The 16,742-nt window shown below is 54.9% G+C and overlaps 1 protein-coding gene across 8 annotated transcripts in view; it reads right to left on the reverse strand.

Moving 5' to 3' along the window:
- ILVBL (ilvB acetolactate synthase like) overlaps positions 1–16,742 on the reverse strand; it is a 36,832-nt gene that overhangs the window by 11,936 nt on the left and 8,154 nt on the right. For 7 of the 8 annotated variants that reach the window (XM_082299390.1, XM_082299391.1, XM_082299392.1 and 4 more), the window contains 7 exons: positions 15,751–15,878; positions 13,559–13,697; positions 11,850–11,961; positions 10,942–11,041; positions 6,740–6,837; positions 4,276–4,412; positions 4,067–4,201 (listed from right to left, as the gene is read on the reverse strand). In XM_082299390.1, coding sequence (XP_082155516.1) covers positions 4,067–4,201; positions 4,276–4,412; positions 6,740–6,837; positions 10,942–11,041; positions 11,850–11,961; positions 13,559–13,697; positions 15,751–15,878 — 849 coding nt within the window. The remainder of the gene's footprint in view (positions 1–4,066; positions 4,202–4,275; positions 4,413–6,739; positions 6,838–10,941; positions 11,042–11,849; positions 11,962–13,558; positions 13,698–15,750; positions 15,879–16,742) is intronic. The other variant, XR_014227165.1, reaches the window with a different exon arrangement.

The following is a 16,742-nucleotide window of genomic DNA, read 5'->3' on the forward strand; positions in this document are numbered from 1 at the left end:
GGGCCAGCCGCGGCTTCCAGAAGACGTCGGAATTGCGCAGCAGCTGCGTCCGGTCACGGTTTGACCCAAAACCGCCTCAATTTCACCCCAAACCACCTCATTCTGACCCCAAAGTCCCAATTTGTGTCCCCAAAGTCCCGATTTGTTGCCCCAAAGTCCCGATTTGTGTCCCCAAAGTCCCGATTTGTGGCCCCAAAATCCCGATTTGTGGCCCCCACTGTCCCCGGCTTCCAGAAGACGTCGGAATTGCGCAGCAGCTGCGTCCAGTCGCGGTTTGACCCAAAACTGCCTCATTCTGACCCCAAAACCGCCTTTTTTTGACCCAAAACCACCTCATTCTGACCCCAAAGTCCTGATTTGTGTCCCCAAAGTCCCGATTTGTGTCCCCACTGCCCCCCTGACCTTGCAGGGCCAGCCGCGGCTTCCAGAAGACGTCGGAATTGCGCAGCAGCTGCGTCCAGTCGCAGTTTGACCCAAAACCGCCTCAATTTCACCCCAAACCACCTCATTCTGACCCCAAAGTCCCAATTTGTGTCCCCAAAGTCCCGATTTGTGTCCCCAAAGTCCCGATTTGTGGCCCCAAAATCCCGATTTGTGTCCCCAAAATCCCGATTTGTGGCCCCCACTGTCCCCGGCTTCCAGAAGACGTCGGAATTGCGCAGCAGCTGCGTCCGGTCGCGGTTTGATCCAAAACTGCCTCATTCTGACCCCAAAACCGCCTCTTTTTGACCCAAACCCACCTCATTTGTGGCCCCAAAGTCCCGATTTGTGGCCCCAAAGTCCCGATTTGTGGCCCCACTGCCCCCCTGACCTTGCAGGGCCAGCCGCGGCTTCCAGAAGACGTCGGAATTGCGCAGCAGCTGCGTCCGGTCGCGGTTTGACCCAAAACTGCCTCATTCTGACCCCAAAACCGCCTCATTCTGACCCCAAAACCACCTCATTCTGACCCAAAACCACCTCATTTGTGACCCCAAAGTCCCGATTTGTGGCCCCAAGATCCAGATTTGTGGCCCCCACTGTCCCCGGCTTCCAGAAGACGTCGGAATTGCGCAGCAGCTGCGTCCGGTCACGGTTTGACCCAAAACTGCCTCATTCTGACCCCAAAACCACCTCATTTGTGACCCCAAAGTCCCGATTTGTGTCCCCACTGCCCCCCTGACCTTGCAGGGCCAGCCGCGGCTTCCAGAAGACGTCGGAATTGCGCAGCAGCTGCGTCCGGTCGCGGTTTGACCCAAAACCGCCTCAATTTCACCCCAAACCACCTCATTCTGACCCCAAAGCCCCAATTTGTGTCCCCAAAGTCCCGATTTGTGTCCCCAAAGTCCCGATTTGTGGCCCCAAAGTCCCGATTTGTGGCCCCAAAATCCCGATTTGTGGTCCCCACTGTCCCTGGCTTCCAGAAGACGTCGGAATTGCGCAGCAGCTGCGTCCGGTCGCAGTTTGACCCAAAACTGCCTCATTCTGACCCCAAAACCGCCTCTTTTTGACCCAAAACTGCCTCATTCTGACCCAAAACCACCTCATTTGTGACCCCAAAGTCCCGATTTGTGGCCCCAAAGTCCCGATTTGTGGCCCCACTGCCCCCCTGACCTTGCAGGGCCAGCCGCGGCTTCCAGAAGACGTCGGAATTGCGCAGCAGCTGCGTCCGGTCGCAGTTTGACCCAAAACCGCCTCAATTTCACCCCAAACCACCTCATTCTGACCCCAAAGCCCCAATTTGTGTCCCCAAAGTCCCGATTTGTGGCCCCAAAGTCCCGATTTGTGGCCCCAAAATCCCGATTTGTGGCCCCACTGTCCCCGGCTTCCAGAAGACGTCGGAATTGTGCAGCAGCTGCGTCCGGTCGCGGTTTGACCCAAAACCGCCTCATTCTGACCCCAAAACCGCCTCTTTTTGACCCAAAACCACCTCATTCTGACCCAAAACCACCTCATTTGTGACCCCAAAGTCCCGATTTGTGGCCCCCACTGTCCCTGGCTTCCAGAAGACGTCGGAATTGTGCAGCAGCTGCGTCCGGTCGCAGTTTGACCCAAAACTGCCTCATTCTGACCCCAAAACCGCCTCTTTTTGACCCAAAACTGCCTCATTCTGACCCAAAACCACCTCATTCTGACCCCAAAGTCCCGATTTGTGGCCCCACTCTCCCCTGACCTTGCAGGGCCAGCCGCGGCTTCCAGAAGACGTCGGAATTGCGCAGCAGCTGCGTCCGGTCGCAGTTTGACCCAAAACCGCCTCAATTTCACCCCAAACCACCTCATTCTGACCCCAAAGCCCCAATTTGTGTCCCCAAAGTCCCGATTTGTGGCCCCAAAGTCCCGATTTGTGGCCCCAAAATCCAGATTTGTGGCCCCCACTGTCCCTGGCTTCCAGAAGACGTCGGAATTGCGCAGCAGCTGCGTCCGGTCGCAGTTTGACCCAAAACTGCCTCATTCTGACCCCAAAACCGCCTCTTTTTGACCCAAACCCACCTCATTTGTGGCCCCAAAGTCCCGATTTGTGGCCCCAAAGTCCCGATTTGTGGCCCCACTGCCCCCCTGACCTTGCAGGGCCAGCCGCGGCTTCCAGAAGACGTCGGAATTGCGCAGCAGCTGCGTCCGGTCACGGTTTGACCCAAAACCGCCTCAATTTCACCCCAAACCACCTCATTCTGACCCCAAAGCCCCAATTTGTGTCCCCAAAGTCCCGATTTGTGGCCCCAAAGTCCCGATTTGTGGCCCCAAAATCCCGATTTGTGGCCCCCACTGTCCCCGGCTTCCAGAAGACGTCGGAATTGCGCAGCAGCTGCGTCCGGTCGCGGTTTGACCCAAAACTGCCTCATTCTGACCTCAAAACCGCCTTTTTTTGACCCAAAACCACCTCATTCTGACCCAAACCCACCTCATTTGTGACCCCAAAGTCCCGATTTGTGGCCCCAAAGTCCCGATTTGTGGCCCCACTCTCCCCTGACCTTGCAGGGCCAGCCGCGGCTTCCAGAAGACGTCGGAATTGCGCAGCAGCTGCGTCCGGTCACGGTTTGACCCAAAACCGCCTCAATTTCACCCCAAACCACCTCATTCTGACTCCAAAGCCCCAATTTGTGTCCCCAAAGTCCCGATTTGTGGCCCCAAAGTCCCGATTTGTGGCCCCAAAATCCCGATTTGTGGCCCCACTGTCCCCGGCTTCCAGAAGACGTCGGAATTGCGCAGCAGCTGCGTCCGGTCGCGGTTTGACCCAAAACTGCCTCATTCTGACCCCAAAACCGCCTCTTTTTGACCCAAAACCACCTCATTCTGACCCAAAACCACCTCATTTGTGACCCCAAAGTCCCGATTTGTGTCCCCAAAATCCCGATTTGTGGTCCCCACTGTCCCTGGCTTCCAGAAGACGTCGGAATTGCGCAGCAGCTGCGTCCGGTCGCAGTTTGACCCAAAACTGCCTCATTCTGACCCCAAAACCGCCTCTTTTTGACCCAAAACTGCCTCATTCTGACCCAAAACCACCTCATTTGTGACCCCAAAGTCCCGATTTGTGGCCCCAAAGTCCCGATTTGTGGCCCCACTGCCCCCCTGACCTTGCAGGGCCAGCCGCGGCTTCCAGAAGACGTCGGAATTGCGCAGCAGCTGCGTCCAGTCGCAGTTTGACCCAAAACCGCCTCAATTTCACCCCAAACCACCTCATTCTGACCCCAAAGCCCCAATTTGTGGCCCCAAAGTCCCGATTTGTGGCCCCAAAATCCCGATTTGTGGCCCCCACTGTCCCTGGCTTCCAGAAGACGTCGGAATTGCGCAGCAGCTGCGTCTGGTCGCAGTTTGACCCAAAACTGCCTCATTCTGACCCAAAACCACCTCATTCTGACCCAAAACCACCTCATTTGTGACCCCAAAGTCCCGATTTGTGGCCCCAAAATCCAGATTTGTGGTCCCCACTGTCCCCGGCTTCCAGAAGACGTCGGAATTGCGCAGCAGCTGCGTCCGGTCGCGGTTTGACCCAAAACTGCCTCATTCTGACCTCAAAACCGCCTCTTTTTGACCCAAAACCACCTCATTCTGACCCCAAAGTCCCGATTTGTGGCCCCACTGCCCCCCTGACCTTGCACGGCCAGCCGCGGCTTCCAGAAGACGTCGGAATTGCGCAGCAGCTGCGTCCGGTCGCGGTTGATGGCCACCACGGCGGTGCCGCGGCCGAAGAGGCGGCCGTAGGACAGGCGGAAATCGCAGACCGTCCCTTGGGGTGGGGACAGCGAGGGCTCAGGAGGGGACAGGGGACGCTCGGGGCTGTCCCCGCGTCCCCACAGGTACCTGCCAGCAGCACGAGGTCGGCGTCGCGCAGGGCGTCGCGGCGGTTCTGCCGCAGCAGCAGGGGACACTCGGGGGACAGCAGCCCCCGCGCCGCCCCGCCCAGGTAGCAGGGGACACCCAGGGACTCCAGGGCCGAGCTGGGGACAGGGGAGGGGTCAGCGGGAAGGGCCTGGGGGGGCCAAACTGGCTCCGTTTGGACCCAAACGGGCTCGGTTTGGACCCAAAAACGGCTACATTTGGATCCAAAAATGGCTACGTTTGGATGCAAAAACGGCTCCATCCTGATCCCAAACTGGCTCTGTTTGGACCCAAAAATGGCTCCATCCTGATCCCAAACTGGCTCGGTTTGGACCCAAAATTGGCTCCATCCTGATCCCAAACTGGCTCGGTTTGGCTACAAAACTGGCTCGGCTTGGACCCAAACTGGCTCCATTTGTCCCCAAAATCAGCTCCATCCAGATCCCAAAGTGGCTCCGTTTGGCCCCAAAATGGCTCCGTTTGGACCCAAAATTGGCTCCATGCTGATCCCAAACTGGCTCTGTTTGGCTACAAAACTGGCTCCATTTGAACCCAAAATCAGCTCCATCCAGATCCCAAAGTGGCTCCGTTTGGCCCCAAACTGGCTCTGTTTGGACCCAAAATTGGCTCCATCCTGATCCCAAACTGGCTCGGTTTGGCTACAAAATTGGCTCCATTTGAACCCAAAATCAGCTCCATCAAGATCCCAAACTGGCTCAGTTTGAACCCAAAAAGGGCCCCATTCAGATCCCAAACTGGCTCCGTTTGGACCCAAACGGACTCGGTTTGAACCCAAAAACGGCTACATTTGGACCCAAAAATGGCTACGTTTGGATGCAAAAACGGCTCCATCCTGATCCCAAACTGGCTCCGTTTGGACCCAAAAATGGCTCCATCCTGATCCCAAACTGGCTCGGTTTGGCCCCAAAACTGGCTCCATCCTGATCCCAAACTGGCTCGGTTTGGCTACAAAACTGGCTCGGCTTGGACCCAAACTGGCTCCATTTGAACCCAAAATCAACTCCATCCAGATCCCAAACTGGCTCCATTTGTCCCCAAAATCAGCTCCATCCAGATCCCAAAGTGGCTCCGTTTGGCCCCAAAATGGCTCCGTTTGGCCCCAAAATTGGCTCCATCCTGATCCCAAACTGGCTCGGTTTGGCTACAAAATTGGCTCCATTTGAACCCAAAATCAGCTCCATCCAGATCCCAAAGTGGCTCCGTTTGGACCCAAACGGGCTCGGTTTGGACCCAAAAATGGCTACATTTGGATCCAAAAATGGCTCAGTTTGGATGCAAAAACGGCTCCATCCTGATCCCAAACTGGCTCGGTTTGGCCCCAAAATTGGCTCCATCCTGATCCCAAACTGGCTCGGTTTGGCCCCAAAATTGGCTCCATCCAGATCCCAAACTGGCTGCATTTGGCCCCAAAATTGGCTCCATCCTGATCCCAAACTGGCTCGGTTTGGACCCAAACTGGCTCCATTTGAACCCAAAATCGCCTCCATCCAGATCCCAAACTGGCTCCATTTGTCCCCAAAATCAGCTCCATCCAGATCCCAAACTGGCTCAGTTTGAACCCAAAAAGGGCCCCATTCAGATCCCAAACTGGCTCGGTTTGGACCCAAAAATGGCTACATTTGGATCCAAAAATGGCTCCGTTTGGATGCAAAAACGGCTCCATCCTGATCCCAAACTGGCTCCGTTTGGACCCAAAATTGGCTCCATCCTGATCCCAAACTGGCTCGGTTTGGCTACAAAATTGGCTCCATTTGTCCCCAAAATCAACTCCATCCAGATCCCAAACTGGCTCCATTTGTCCCCAAAATCAGCTCCATCCAGATCCCAAACTGGCTCCGTTTGGCCCCAAAATGGCTCCGTTTGGACCCAAAATTGGCTCCATCCTGATCCCAAACTGGCTCGGTTTGGCTACAAAATTGGCTCCATTTGAACCCAAAATCAGCTCCATCCAGATCCCAAACTGGCTCCGTTTGGACCCAAACGGGCTCGGTTTGGACCCAAAAATGGCTACATTTGGATCCAAAAATGGCTCAGTTTGGATGCAAAAACGGCTCCATCCTGATCCCAAACTGGCTCGGTTTGGCCCCAAACTGGCTCCATTTGGCCCTAAAAGTGGCTGCATCCAGATCCCAAACTGGCTCCATTTGGCCCCAAAATCGGCTCCATCCAGATCCCAAACTGGCTCGGTTTGGACCCAAAAATGGCTCCATCCAGATCCCAGTCCATCCTAATCTCTCCCAGTCCCTCCCAGTTCATCCCAATCCCTCCCAGTCCCTCCCAATTCCCTCCCAATCCCTCCCAGTCCATCCCAATCCTTCCCATTCCCTCCCAGTCCATCCTAATGTATCCCAGTCCCTCCCAATCCCTCTCAGTCCATCCCAGTCCCTCCCAGTCCCTCCCAGTCTGCCCCAGTCTGGCCGCTCACCGCAGCTCCTCGGCCGGCGTGGGGGGCAGCAGGGCCTGGCTGCCCACGAGCACCAGCGGCCGCCGGGCGCGGCTGAGCAGCTCCGCACAGCGCTGGACCTGGATCAACCCCAAAGAGCCGGGATTAACCCCAAAGAGCCGGGACTAACCCCAAAACCCACCTTAGACAGGCCCAAACCTGGATTAACCCCAATGAGCCAGGATTAACCCCAAAACCCACCTTAGACAGCCCCAAACCTGGATTAACCCCAAAGAGCCGGGATTAACCCCAAAACCCACCTTAGACAGCCCCAAACCTGGATTAACCCCAATGAGCCAGGATTAACCCCAAAGAGCTGGGATTAACCCCAAAACCTGCTTTAGATAGCCCCAATCCTGGATTAACCCCAAAGAGCCGGGATTAACCCCAAAGAGCCACGATTAACCCCAAAACCTGCTTTAGACAGCCCCAATCCTGGATTAACCCCAAACAGCCCAAATTAACCCCAAAGAGCCGGGATTAACCCCAAAACCTGCCTTAGACAGCCCCAATCCTGGATTAACCCCAAAGAGCCGGGATTAACCCCAAAGAGCTGGGATTAACCCCAAAACCCGCCTTTGACAGCCCCAAACCTGGATTAACCCCAAAGAGCCGGGATTAACCCCAAAACCCGCCTTAGACAGCCCCAATCCTGGATTAACCCCAAAGAGCTGGGATTAACCCCAAAACCCGCCTTAGACAGCCCCAAACCTGGATTAACCCCAAAACCTGGTTTAGACAGCCCCAATCCTGGATTAACCCCAAAGAGCCGGGATTAACCCCAAAGAGCTGGGATTAACCCCAAAACCCGCCTTTGACAGCCCCAAACCTGGATTAACCCCAAAGAGCCGGGATTAACCCCAAAACCCGCCTTAGACAGCCCCAATCCTGGATTAACCCCAAAGAGCTGGGATTAACCCCAAAACCCGCCTTAGACAGCCCCAAACCTGGATTAACCCCAAAACCTGGTTTAGACAGCCCCAAACCTGGATTAACCCCAAAGAGCCGGGATTAACCCCAATGAGCCAGGATTAACCCCAAAACCCGCCTTAGACAGCCCCAAACCTGGATTAACCCCAATGAGCCAGGATTAACCCCAAAACCCACTTTAGACAGCCCCAAACCTGGATTAACCCCAATGAGCCAGGATTAACCCCAAAGAGCTGGGATTAACCCCAAAACCTGGTTTAGACAGCCCCAAACCTGGATTAACCCCAAAGAGCCACGATTAACCCCAAAACCCGCCTTAGACAGTCCCAAAACTGGATTAAGCCCAAAGAGCCAGGATTAACCCCAAAACCCACCTTAGACAGCCCCAAACCTGGATTAACCCCAAACAGCCCAAATTAACCCCAAAAGCTGGTTTAGACAACCCCAATCCTGGATTAACCCCAAACAGCCCAAATTAACCCCAAACCAGCCCAGCTTAGACAGCCCCAAAACCAGCTCATCCCAAACCCTTCAATCCCATCCCAACCCCATCCCAACCCCTTCAATCCATCCCAAAACCCCCAATCCATCCCAAACCCATCCCAAAACCCCCCCAATCCATCCCAAATCCCCTCAACTGCACCCCAAAGCCATCCCAAACCCTTCAATCCCATCCCAAAGCCATCCCAAATCCCCCCAATCCATCCCAAAGCCATCCCAAAACCCCTCAATCCATCCCAAATCCATCCCAAACCCCCCCAATCCATCCCAAACCCATCCCAAAACCCCTCAAAAACCCATCCCAATCCATCCCAACCCCATCCCAAACCCCAATCCCACCCCAATCCCATCCCAACCCCATCCCCAAGACTCCAATCCGTCCTAACCCCATCCCAAACCCATCCCAATCCATCCCAAACCCATCCTAAAAACCCTCAGTCCATCCCAAATCCCCTCAACCCCACCCCAAAGTCCCTCAACCCATCCCAAATCCCTTCAACCCATCCCAAACCCATCCCAAAATCCCCCAATCCATCCAAAAACCCCCAAAAAATCCATCCCAAACCCTTCAATCCATCCCAATCCCATCCCAACCCCAATCCCAACCCCATCCCAACCCCATCCCAACCCCACCCCAACCCCATCCCAACCCCATCCCATCCCCATCCCAACCCCATCCCAAACCCCAATCCCATCCCAACCCCATCCCAACCCCATCCCAAAACCCCAATACCAAAACCCCAATCCCATCCCAACCCCATCCCAAACCCCAATCCCAAAACCCCAATCCTATCCCAACCCCATCCCAACCCCATCCCAAAAACCCAATCCCATCCCAAACCCCAATCCCATCCCAACCCCATCCCAAAACCCCCCAGTTCATCCCAAACCCTTCAATCCCATCCCAAAACCCCCCAAAAACCCATCCCAATCCATCCCAACCCCATCCCAAACCCCAATCCCATCCCAACCCCATCCCGAAACCTCAATCCCACCCCAATCCCACCCGAACCCCATCCCAAAACCCCAATCCCACCCCAACCCCATCCCAACCCCATCCCAACCCCATCCCAAAACCCCAATCCCATCCCAAACCCCAATCCCACCCCAACCCCATCCCAAAACCCCCCAGTTCATCCCAAACCCTTCAATCCCATCCCAAAACCCCCCAAAAACCCATCCCAATCCATCCCAACCCCATCCCAAAATCCTCCAATCCCATCCCAACCCCATCCCAACCCCAATCCCATCCCAACCCCATCCCAACCCCATCCCAAACCGTTCAATCCCATCCCAAAATCCCCCAAAAACCCATCCCAATCCATCCCAACCCCATCCCAAAATCCTCCAATCCCATCCCAAAATCCCCCCAAAACCCATCCCAATCCATCCCAGTCCCAAACCCCAACCCCATCCCAACCCCATCCCAAACCCCAACCCCATCCCAACCCCAATCTCATCCCAATCCCATCCCAAAACCCCCCGATCACATCCCAAATCAACCCCACCCCAAACCCCCCCCAAATCCCTCTGATCCCATCCCAAAACCGGACCCCAAATCCATCCCCACCCCCTCAACCCCATCCCAAGTCTCCCCATTTTGGGGTTTCCACCCCACTTTTGGGGTTTTCGCCTCATTTTTGGGGTCATCGCCCCAGCTTTGGGGTTTTCCCCTTGTTTTTGGGGTTTTCCCCTGGTTTTGGGGTTTTCCCCTGGTTTTGGGGTTTTCACCCCACTTTTGGGGTTTTCACCCCTTTTATGGGGTTTTCCCCCCTGTTTTTGGGGTTTTCGCCCCATTTTTGGGGTTTCCCCCCCGTTTTTGGGGTTTTCCCCCCACTTTTGGGGTTTTCACCCCATTTTTTGGGGTTTTGTCCCGGCTTTGGGGTTTTCCCCCCGGTTTTCAGGTTTTCGCCCCATTTTTGGGGTTATCTCCCCGTTTTTGGGGGTTCCCCCTGTTTTTGGGGTTTTCCCTCCAGTTTTGGGGTTTTCTCCCCGCTTTTTGGGGTTTCCCCCCCATTTTTGGGGTTATCACCCCGGCTTTGGGGTTTTTCTCCCGTTTTCAGAGGTTTTCCCCCGCTTTTGAGATTTTCTGCCCGTTTTTGGGGTTTTCCCCCCAGCTTTGGGGATTATGAGGTTTTCGCCCTGTTCTTGGGGTTTCCCCCCTGTTTTTGGGATTTTCCCTCTGGTTTTGGGGTTTTTGCCCCATTTTTGGGGTTTTCGCCCCGTTTTTGGGGTTTTCCCCCCACTTTTGGGGTTTTCACCCCATTTTTTGGGGTTTTGTCCCGGCTTTGGGGCTTTCCCCCCAGTTTTCACGTTTTCGCCCCATTTTTGGGGTTATCTCCCTGTTTTTGGGGGTTCCCCCTGTTTTTGGGGTTTTCCCCATTTTTTTGGGGTTCTCCCCATTTTTTGGGGTTTTCCCTCCAGTTTTGGGGTTTTCCCCCCGCTTTTTGGGGTTTCCCCCCCATTTTTGGGGTTATCACCCCGGCTTTGGGGTTTTCCTCCCGTTTTCAGAGGTTTTCCCCCGCTTTTGAGATTTTCTGCCCGTTTTTGGGGTTTTCCCCCCAGCTTTGGGGATTATGAGGTTTTCGCCCTGTTCTTGGGGTTTCCCCGCTGTTTTTGGGATTTTCCCTCTGGTTTTGGGGTTTTTCGCCCCATTTTTGGGGGTTTCCCCCCCCCGTTTTCGGGGTTTCTCCCTCGTTTTTGTGGGTTTTGCCCCATTTTTGGGGTTTTCGCCCCATTTTGGGGTCCCGCACCTGCTCGGGGGCGGCCGTGGGGACGCGCAGGGGCAGCGGGGTCAGGTCCCGCGGCTCCCAGGCCCCCGCGAAGAGATCCTGGAGGTAATTCCCGAGGTACCTGCGGGGATTTGGGGTTTTTGTGGGATTTGGGGTTTTTTGGGGTTTTTCTGGGATTTTGGGGGGATTTTTTGGGGGGCAGGGGGAGGTTTTTGGGGGAGATTTTGGGGGCTTTTTGATTTTTTGGGGTTTTTTTTGGTGGGATTTGGGGTTTTTTTGGTTTATCTGGGGTTTTTGAGGGGGAGGTTTTTTGGGGGATTTGGGGGTTTTTTGGGATTTTTGTGGGATTTGGGGTTTTTTGGCTTTTCTGGGGTTTTTGGGGAGGAAGTTTTGGGGGGAGAGGTCTTTTGGGGGGGGGTTTTGGGGGGTTCTTTTGGGGGTTTTGGGGGATTTTGGGGTTTTTCTGCGTGTTTTTGGGGGGGCTTGTTTTTGAGGGGAAGGCTTTTGGGGGGGGTTGGGGTTTTTTTGGTTTTTGTGGGATTTGGGTTTTTTTGGGGGTTTTATGGGATTTTGGGGGGGCTTTTTGGGGGGGGTTGGGGTCTTTTTTGAGTTTTTTTTGGTTTTGGGGTTTTTTTTTGTTTTTTGGGGGGAGTTTTTGGGGGATTTTTTGGGGGTTGGGGTTTTTTTTGGAGGTATTTTGGGGGGATTTGGGGGGGGAGGGTTTGGGGGTTTGTGTTTTTTTGGGGGGGGTTGGGTTTTTTGGGGGGGTTGGGTTATTTGTGGTTTTTTTGGGGTTTTTTTGGGGGGAGGGTTTGAAATTTTTGTTGGTTTTTGGGGGATTTGTGGGTTTTTTTTCTGGGGGCTTTTTTTTGGGGTGGGGTTTTTTTGGGGGGGCTTCTTCGGGGTTTTTTTGGGGGGATTCCTCTCACCACTGGACGAGTTTCCCCCGCAGCCCCCGCGGGGTTTTGGGGCCCCCGATCTCCTTCTGGACCACGTGGAAGGGGTAGAGGACATCGATGGGCAGCTCCACGAACACGGGGCCTGCGGGGACCCCAAAACCCTTTTAGGGGGGGGATCTGAGCCCCTTGATCCCAAAAAACCCCAAAAAACCTCCAGAAACCGGCCCCAAAGCCCTCAAACAGCCCCAAAACCATCCCAGTGTCCCCAACCCCAAAGTTCCATCCCCAGAGACCCCAAAACCCCAAATCCCATCCCAAAACACCCCCAAATCCATGGGGGTCACCCCAAATCCCACCTGATCCCAAATTCCATCCCCAGAGACTCCAAAAAATCCCAAATCCCATCCCAAAACATCCCCAAATCCATGGGGGTCACCCCAAATCCCACCTGATCCCAAATTCCATCCCCAGAGACTCCAAAAAATCCCAAATCCCATCCCAAAACCCCCCCAAATCCAGGGGGATCACCCCAAATCCCACCTGATCCCGAATTCCATCCCCAGACACCCCAAATCCCAAATCCCATCCCAAAACCCACCCAAATCCCACCTGATCCCAAACCTCCATCCCCAGACACCCCAAAATCCCAAATCCCATCCCAAAACCCCCCAAATCCAGGGGATCACCCCAAATCCCACCTGATCCCGAATTCCATCCCCAGACACCCCAAAATCCCAAATCCCATCCCAAAACCCACCCAAATCCCACCTGATCCCAAATTCCATCCCCAGAGACCCCAAAAAATCCAAATCCCATCCCAAAACCCCCCAAATCCATGGGGGGGTCACCCCAAATCCCACCGGGTGCCCCAAAAGTGCCTTAGGGGGGTTCCCTCCCCAAATTTCTCACTGGGGGAATTCTGGGATTCCTCCCATCCCAAACTCCTCCCCATGGGAATTTTGGGATTCCTCTCCCCATCCCAAACCCCTCACAGGGAGATTTCGGGATTCTTTCCCTCCCTAATTCCCCACTCTGGGGGCTGATTTTGGGATCCCAACCCCAGGGAACTTTTGGGGTTCCAACCCCCCCAAACCTTATCCCAGGGCTGATTTTTGGGATCCCCATCCCAGGGGAATTTTGGGGGAATTCCGGGATGTCCCCGTGCCCTCACCGGGTGTCCCCTCCATGGTGGTGGTGATGGCCCCAAGCAGGGAGGGGACGGAAATTCCCCATCCCGGGGCTGATTTTGGGATCCCCTCCCTTCCCAAACTCCTCCCCATGGGAATTTTGGGATTCCCACCCCCCAAACCCCATCCCAGGGGAATTTTGGGGGAATTCCGGGATGTCCCTGTGCCCTCACCAGGTGTCCCCTCCATGGTGGTGGTGATGGCCCCAAGCAGGGAGGGGACGGAAATTCCCCATCCCGGGGCTGATTTTGGGATCCCCTCCCTTCCCAAACTCCTCCCCATGGGAATTTTGGGATTCCCACCCCCCAAACCCCATCCCAGGGGAATTTTGGGGGAATTCCGGGATGTCCCCGTTCCCTCACCGGGTGTCCCCTCCATGGCGGTGGCGATGGCCCCGAGCAGGGAGGGGAATAAAAATCCCCCATCCCGGGGCTGATTTTGGGATCCCCTCCCTTCCCAAATTCCTCCCCATGGGAATTTTGGGATTCCCACCCCCCAAACCCCATCCCAGGGGAGTTTTGGGGGAATTCCGGCATGTCCCTGTGCCCTCACCGGGTGTCCCCTCCATGGCGGTGGCGATGGCCCGGCGCAGGGTGGGGACGATGTCGCGCACGGCTCTGACCGACAGCGCGGCCTTGCAGAGCGTCCGGAACAGCGGCACCTGCGGGATGTCCTGGAGCGCGCCCCGGCCCTGGGAGACCGGGAATGGCACCGGGAGTTCGGGAATGGCATCGGGAACAACAGGAATGGCACCGGGAATTCGGGAATGACCATTGGGAATGGTCTCGGGAATAATGGGAATGGCACCGGGAATGGCACCGGGAATGGCCATCGGGAATAATGGGAATGGCACCAGGAATTCGGGAATGACCATTGGGAATGGCCTTAGGAATAATGGGAATGGCACCGGGAATGGCCATCGGGAATAATGGGAATGGCACCAGGAATAACGGGAATGGCACCGGGAATAACGGGAATGGTACCGGGAATGGCATCGGGAATAACGGGAACGGCATTGGGAACAATGGGAATGGCACCGGGAATTTGGGAATGGCACTGGGAATTCGGGAATGGCACCGGGAATGGCATCAGGAATAACGGGAATGGCACCAGGAATTTGGGAATGGCACCGGGAATAACGGGAATGGTACCGGGAATGGCATCGGGAATTCAGAAATGACCATTGGGAATCCAGAATGGCATCGGGAATAACGGGAATGGCATCAGGAACGGCATCAGGAATAACGGGAATGGCATCAGAAACAACGGGAATGGCACCGGGAATTCGGGAATGGCACCGGGAATGGCATCAGGAATAACGGGAATGGCACTGGGAATCCGGGAATGGCACCGGGAATTCAGGAATGACCATTGGGAATCCGGGAATGGCACCGGGAATGACCATTGGGAATGGCATCGGGAATAATGGGAATGGCACCGGGAACAAGGAATGGCATCGGGAATAAGGGGAATGGCACCAGGAGTTCAGGAATGGCACCGGGAATTCAGGAATGACCATCAGGAATGGCACTGGGAACTTGGGAATGGCATCAGGAATAATGGGAATGGCATCGAAAACAACGGGAATGGCATTGGGAATTCAGGAATGGCACCAGGAATTCGGGAATGACCATCAGGAATGGCATCGGGAATTCAGGAATGGCACCAGGAATTCGGGAATGACCATCAGGAATGGCATCGGGAGTTCGGGAATGGCACCGGGAATGGCACTGGGAATTCGGGAATGACCATCGGGAATGGCATCGGGAACTTGGGAATGGCACCAGGAACAAGGAATGGCATCGGGAATAATGGGAATGGCATTGGGAACGGTATTAGGAATTCGGGAATGACATCAGAAATAATGGGAATGGCATCGGGAATGGCACTGGGAATTTGGGAATGGCACTGGGAATTTGGGAATGGCCATTGGGAACTTGGGAACTCCTGGGAATGCCCTCAGGAAAACGGGAATGATCTCGGGAATAACAGGAATGGTCTCAGGAATCTGGGAATGACATCGGGGATTTGGGAATGGCAGTGGGAATTCAGGAACGGCCTCGGGAATCTGGGAATTCCCACTCTGGGATCCAGGAATTCCCAGGAATGCCCTGGGGAAAACAGTAACGACCCTCAGGAATAACGGGAATGGTCCCTCGGGAAACTGGGAACGGCCGCAGGAAAATGGGAATTCCCTCAGGAACACCGGGAATGGTCTCGAAAAAAATGGGAATTCCCCCAGGAAAACGAGAATTCCCCCCAAAAACGTCAGATTTCCACCTCAACAAATTCTTTGGAATGGTCAATTCCCAGTTTTTGGTGACACCAGGACCCCAAAACCAAGGGAAAACCCCCCAAAATTGGGGTCAGGAAGGGATTTTTTGGGATGCCTCCAAACCCCCTCAAAACCCCCTCAAATCCAAAAGAATTGATGGCAATAATTTGCATAAATGAATGGATTTGAGGATGTGATGAATACGTAATTAAAATATGAGGAACAGTCACTAATTCCATGCATTCCAGGAATTTTTGGTCATTGATTTGGGGACAAATCCCCAAAAAAACGCCGGATTTTCTACCCCGGAGAACAAATTCCCATTTTTTTAGTGACACCGGGACCCAAAAATGAGAGAAAACCCCCAAAAATGAGGGAAAACCCCCCAAAAATGAGGGGAAAAAACCCCAAAATGAAAGAAACTGCCCCAAAATTCCCTTTGGGAAGGGCTTTTTTGGGATGTTCCCACCTTTTGTAGGGTGGCAGCGGCGCCGCCCAGGAGCAGCAGGGGGGACTCGGCCATCTGGGCGTTCTTGACGGCCGTCACCGTGTTGGTGACACCGGGGCCCGCGGTGACAGCGGCGACGCCGATGCGACCTGGGGGCACAGCGGGGACGGGGTGGGACAGGGGACAACGGATGGGGTCAAGGTGGCACCAAGGTGGCCCCAAGGTGGCTCCAAAATGGCACCAAGATGACACCAAAGTGGCTCCGAGGTGGGGCCAAAGTGGCACCAGGGTGGCTCTAAGGTGGCACCAAAGCCACACCAAAGTGGCTTCAAGATGGTGCCAAAACGACACCAAAGTGGCTCCAAGGTGGCACCAAGGAGGCACTAAGTTGGCACCAAAGCCACAACAAAGTGGCTCCAAGATGGCCCCAAAATGGCACCAGGGTGGCTCCAAGGTGACACCAAAGTCACACCAAAGTGGCTCCAAAATGGCACCAAGATGACATCAAAGTGGAACCAAGGTGGCACCAAAGTCACACCAAAGTGGCCCCAAGATGGCCCCAAAGTGGCACCAAGGTGGCCCCAAGATGACACCAAAGCGGCACCAAGGTGGCACCAAGGTGGCCCCAAGATGACACCAAAGCAGCACCAAGGTGGCACCAAAATGGCACCGAGGTGGCCCCAAGATGGCCCCAAGATGACACCAAAGTGGCACCAAGGTGGCTCCAAGATGACACCAAAGCCACAACAAAGTGGCTCCAAGATGGCCCCAAAATGGCGCCAAAGTGGCACCAAGGTGGCACCAAGGTGACACCAAAGCGGCACCAAAGTGGCTTCAAGATGGCACCAAGGTGGCTCTAAGATGACACCAAAGTGGCACCAAGGTGGCACCAAAGCCACAACAAAGTGGCTCCAAGATGGCCCCAAAATGGCCCCAAAGTGGCACCAAGGTGGCTCCAAAGTGACACCAAAGTGGCACAAAAGTGGCTTCAAGATGGCACCAAAATGGCCCCA

Source organism: Coloeus monedula (assembly GCF_965178545.1).
Source record: "Coloeus monedula genome assembly, chromosome: 31".
Taxonomy (NCBI): domain Eukaryota; kingdom Metazoa; phylum Chordata; class Aves; order Passeriformes; family Corvidae; genus Coloeus; species Coloeus monedula.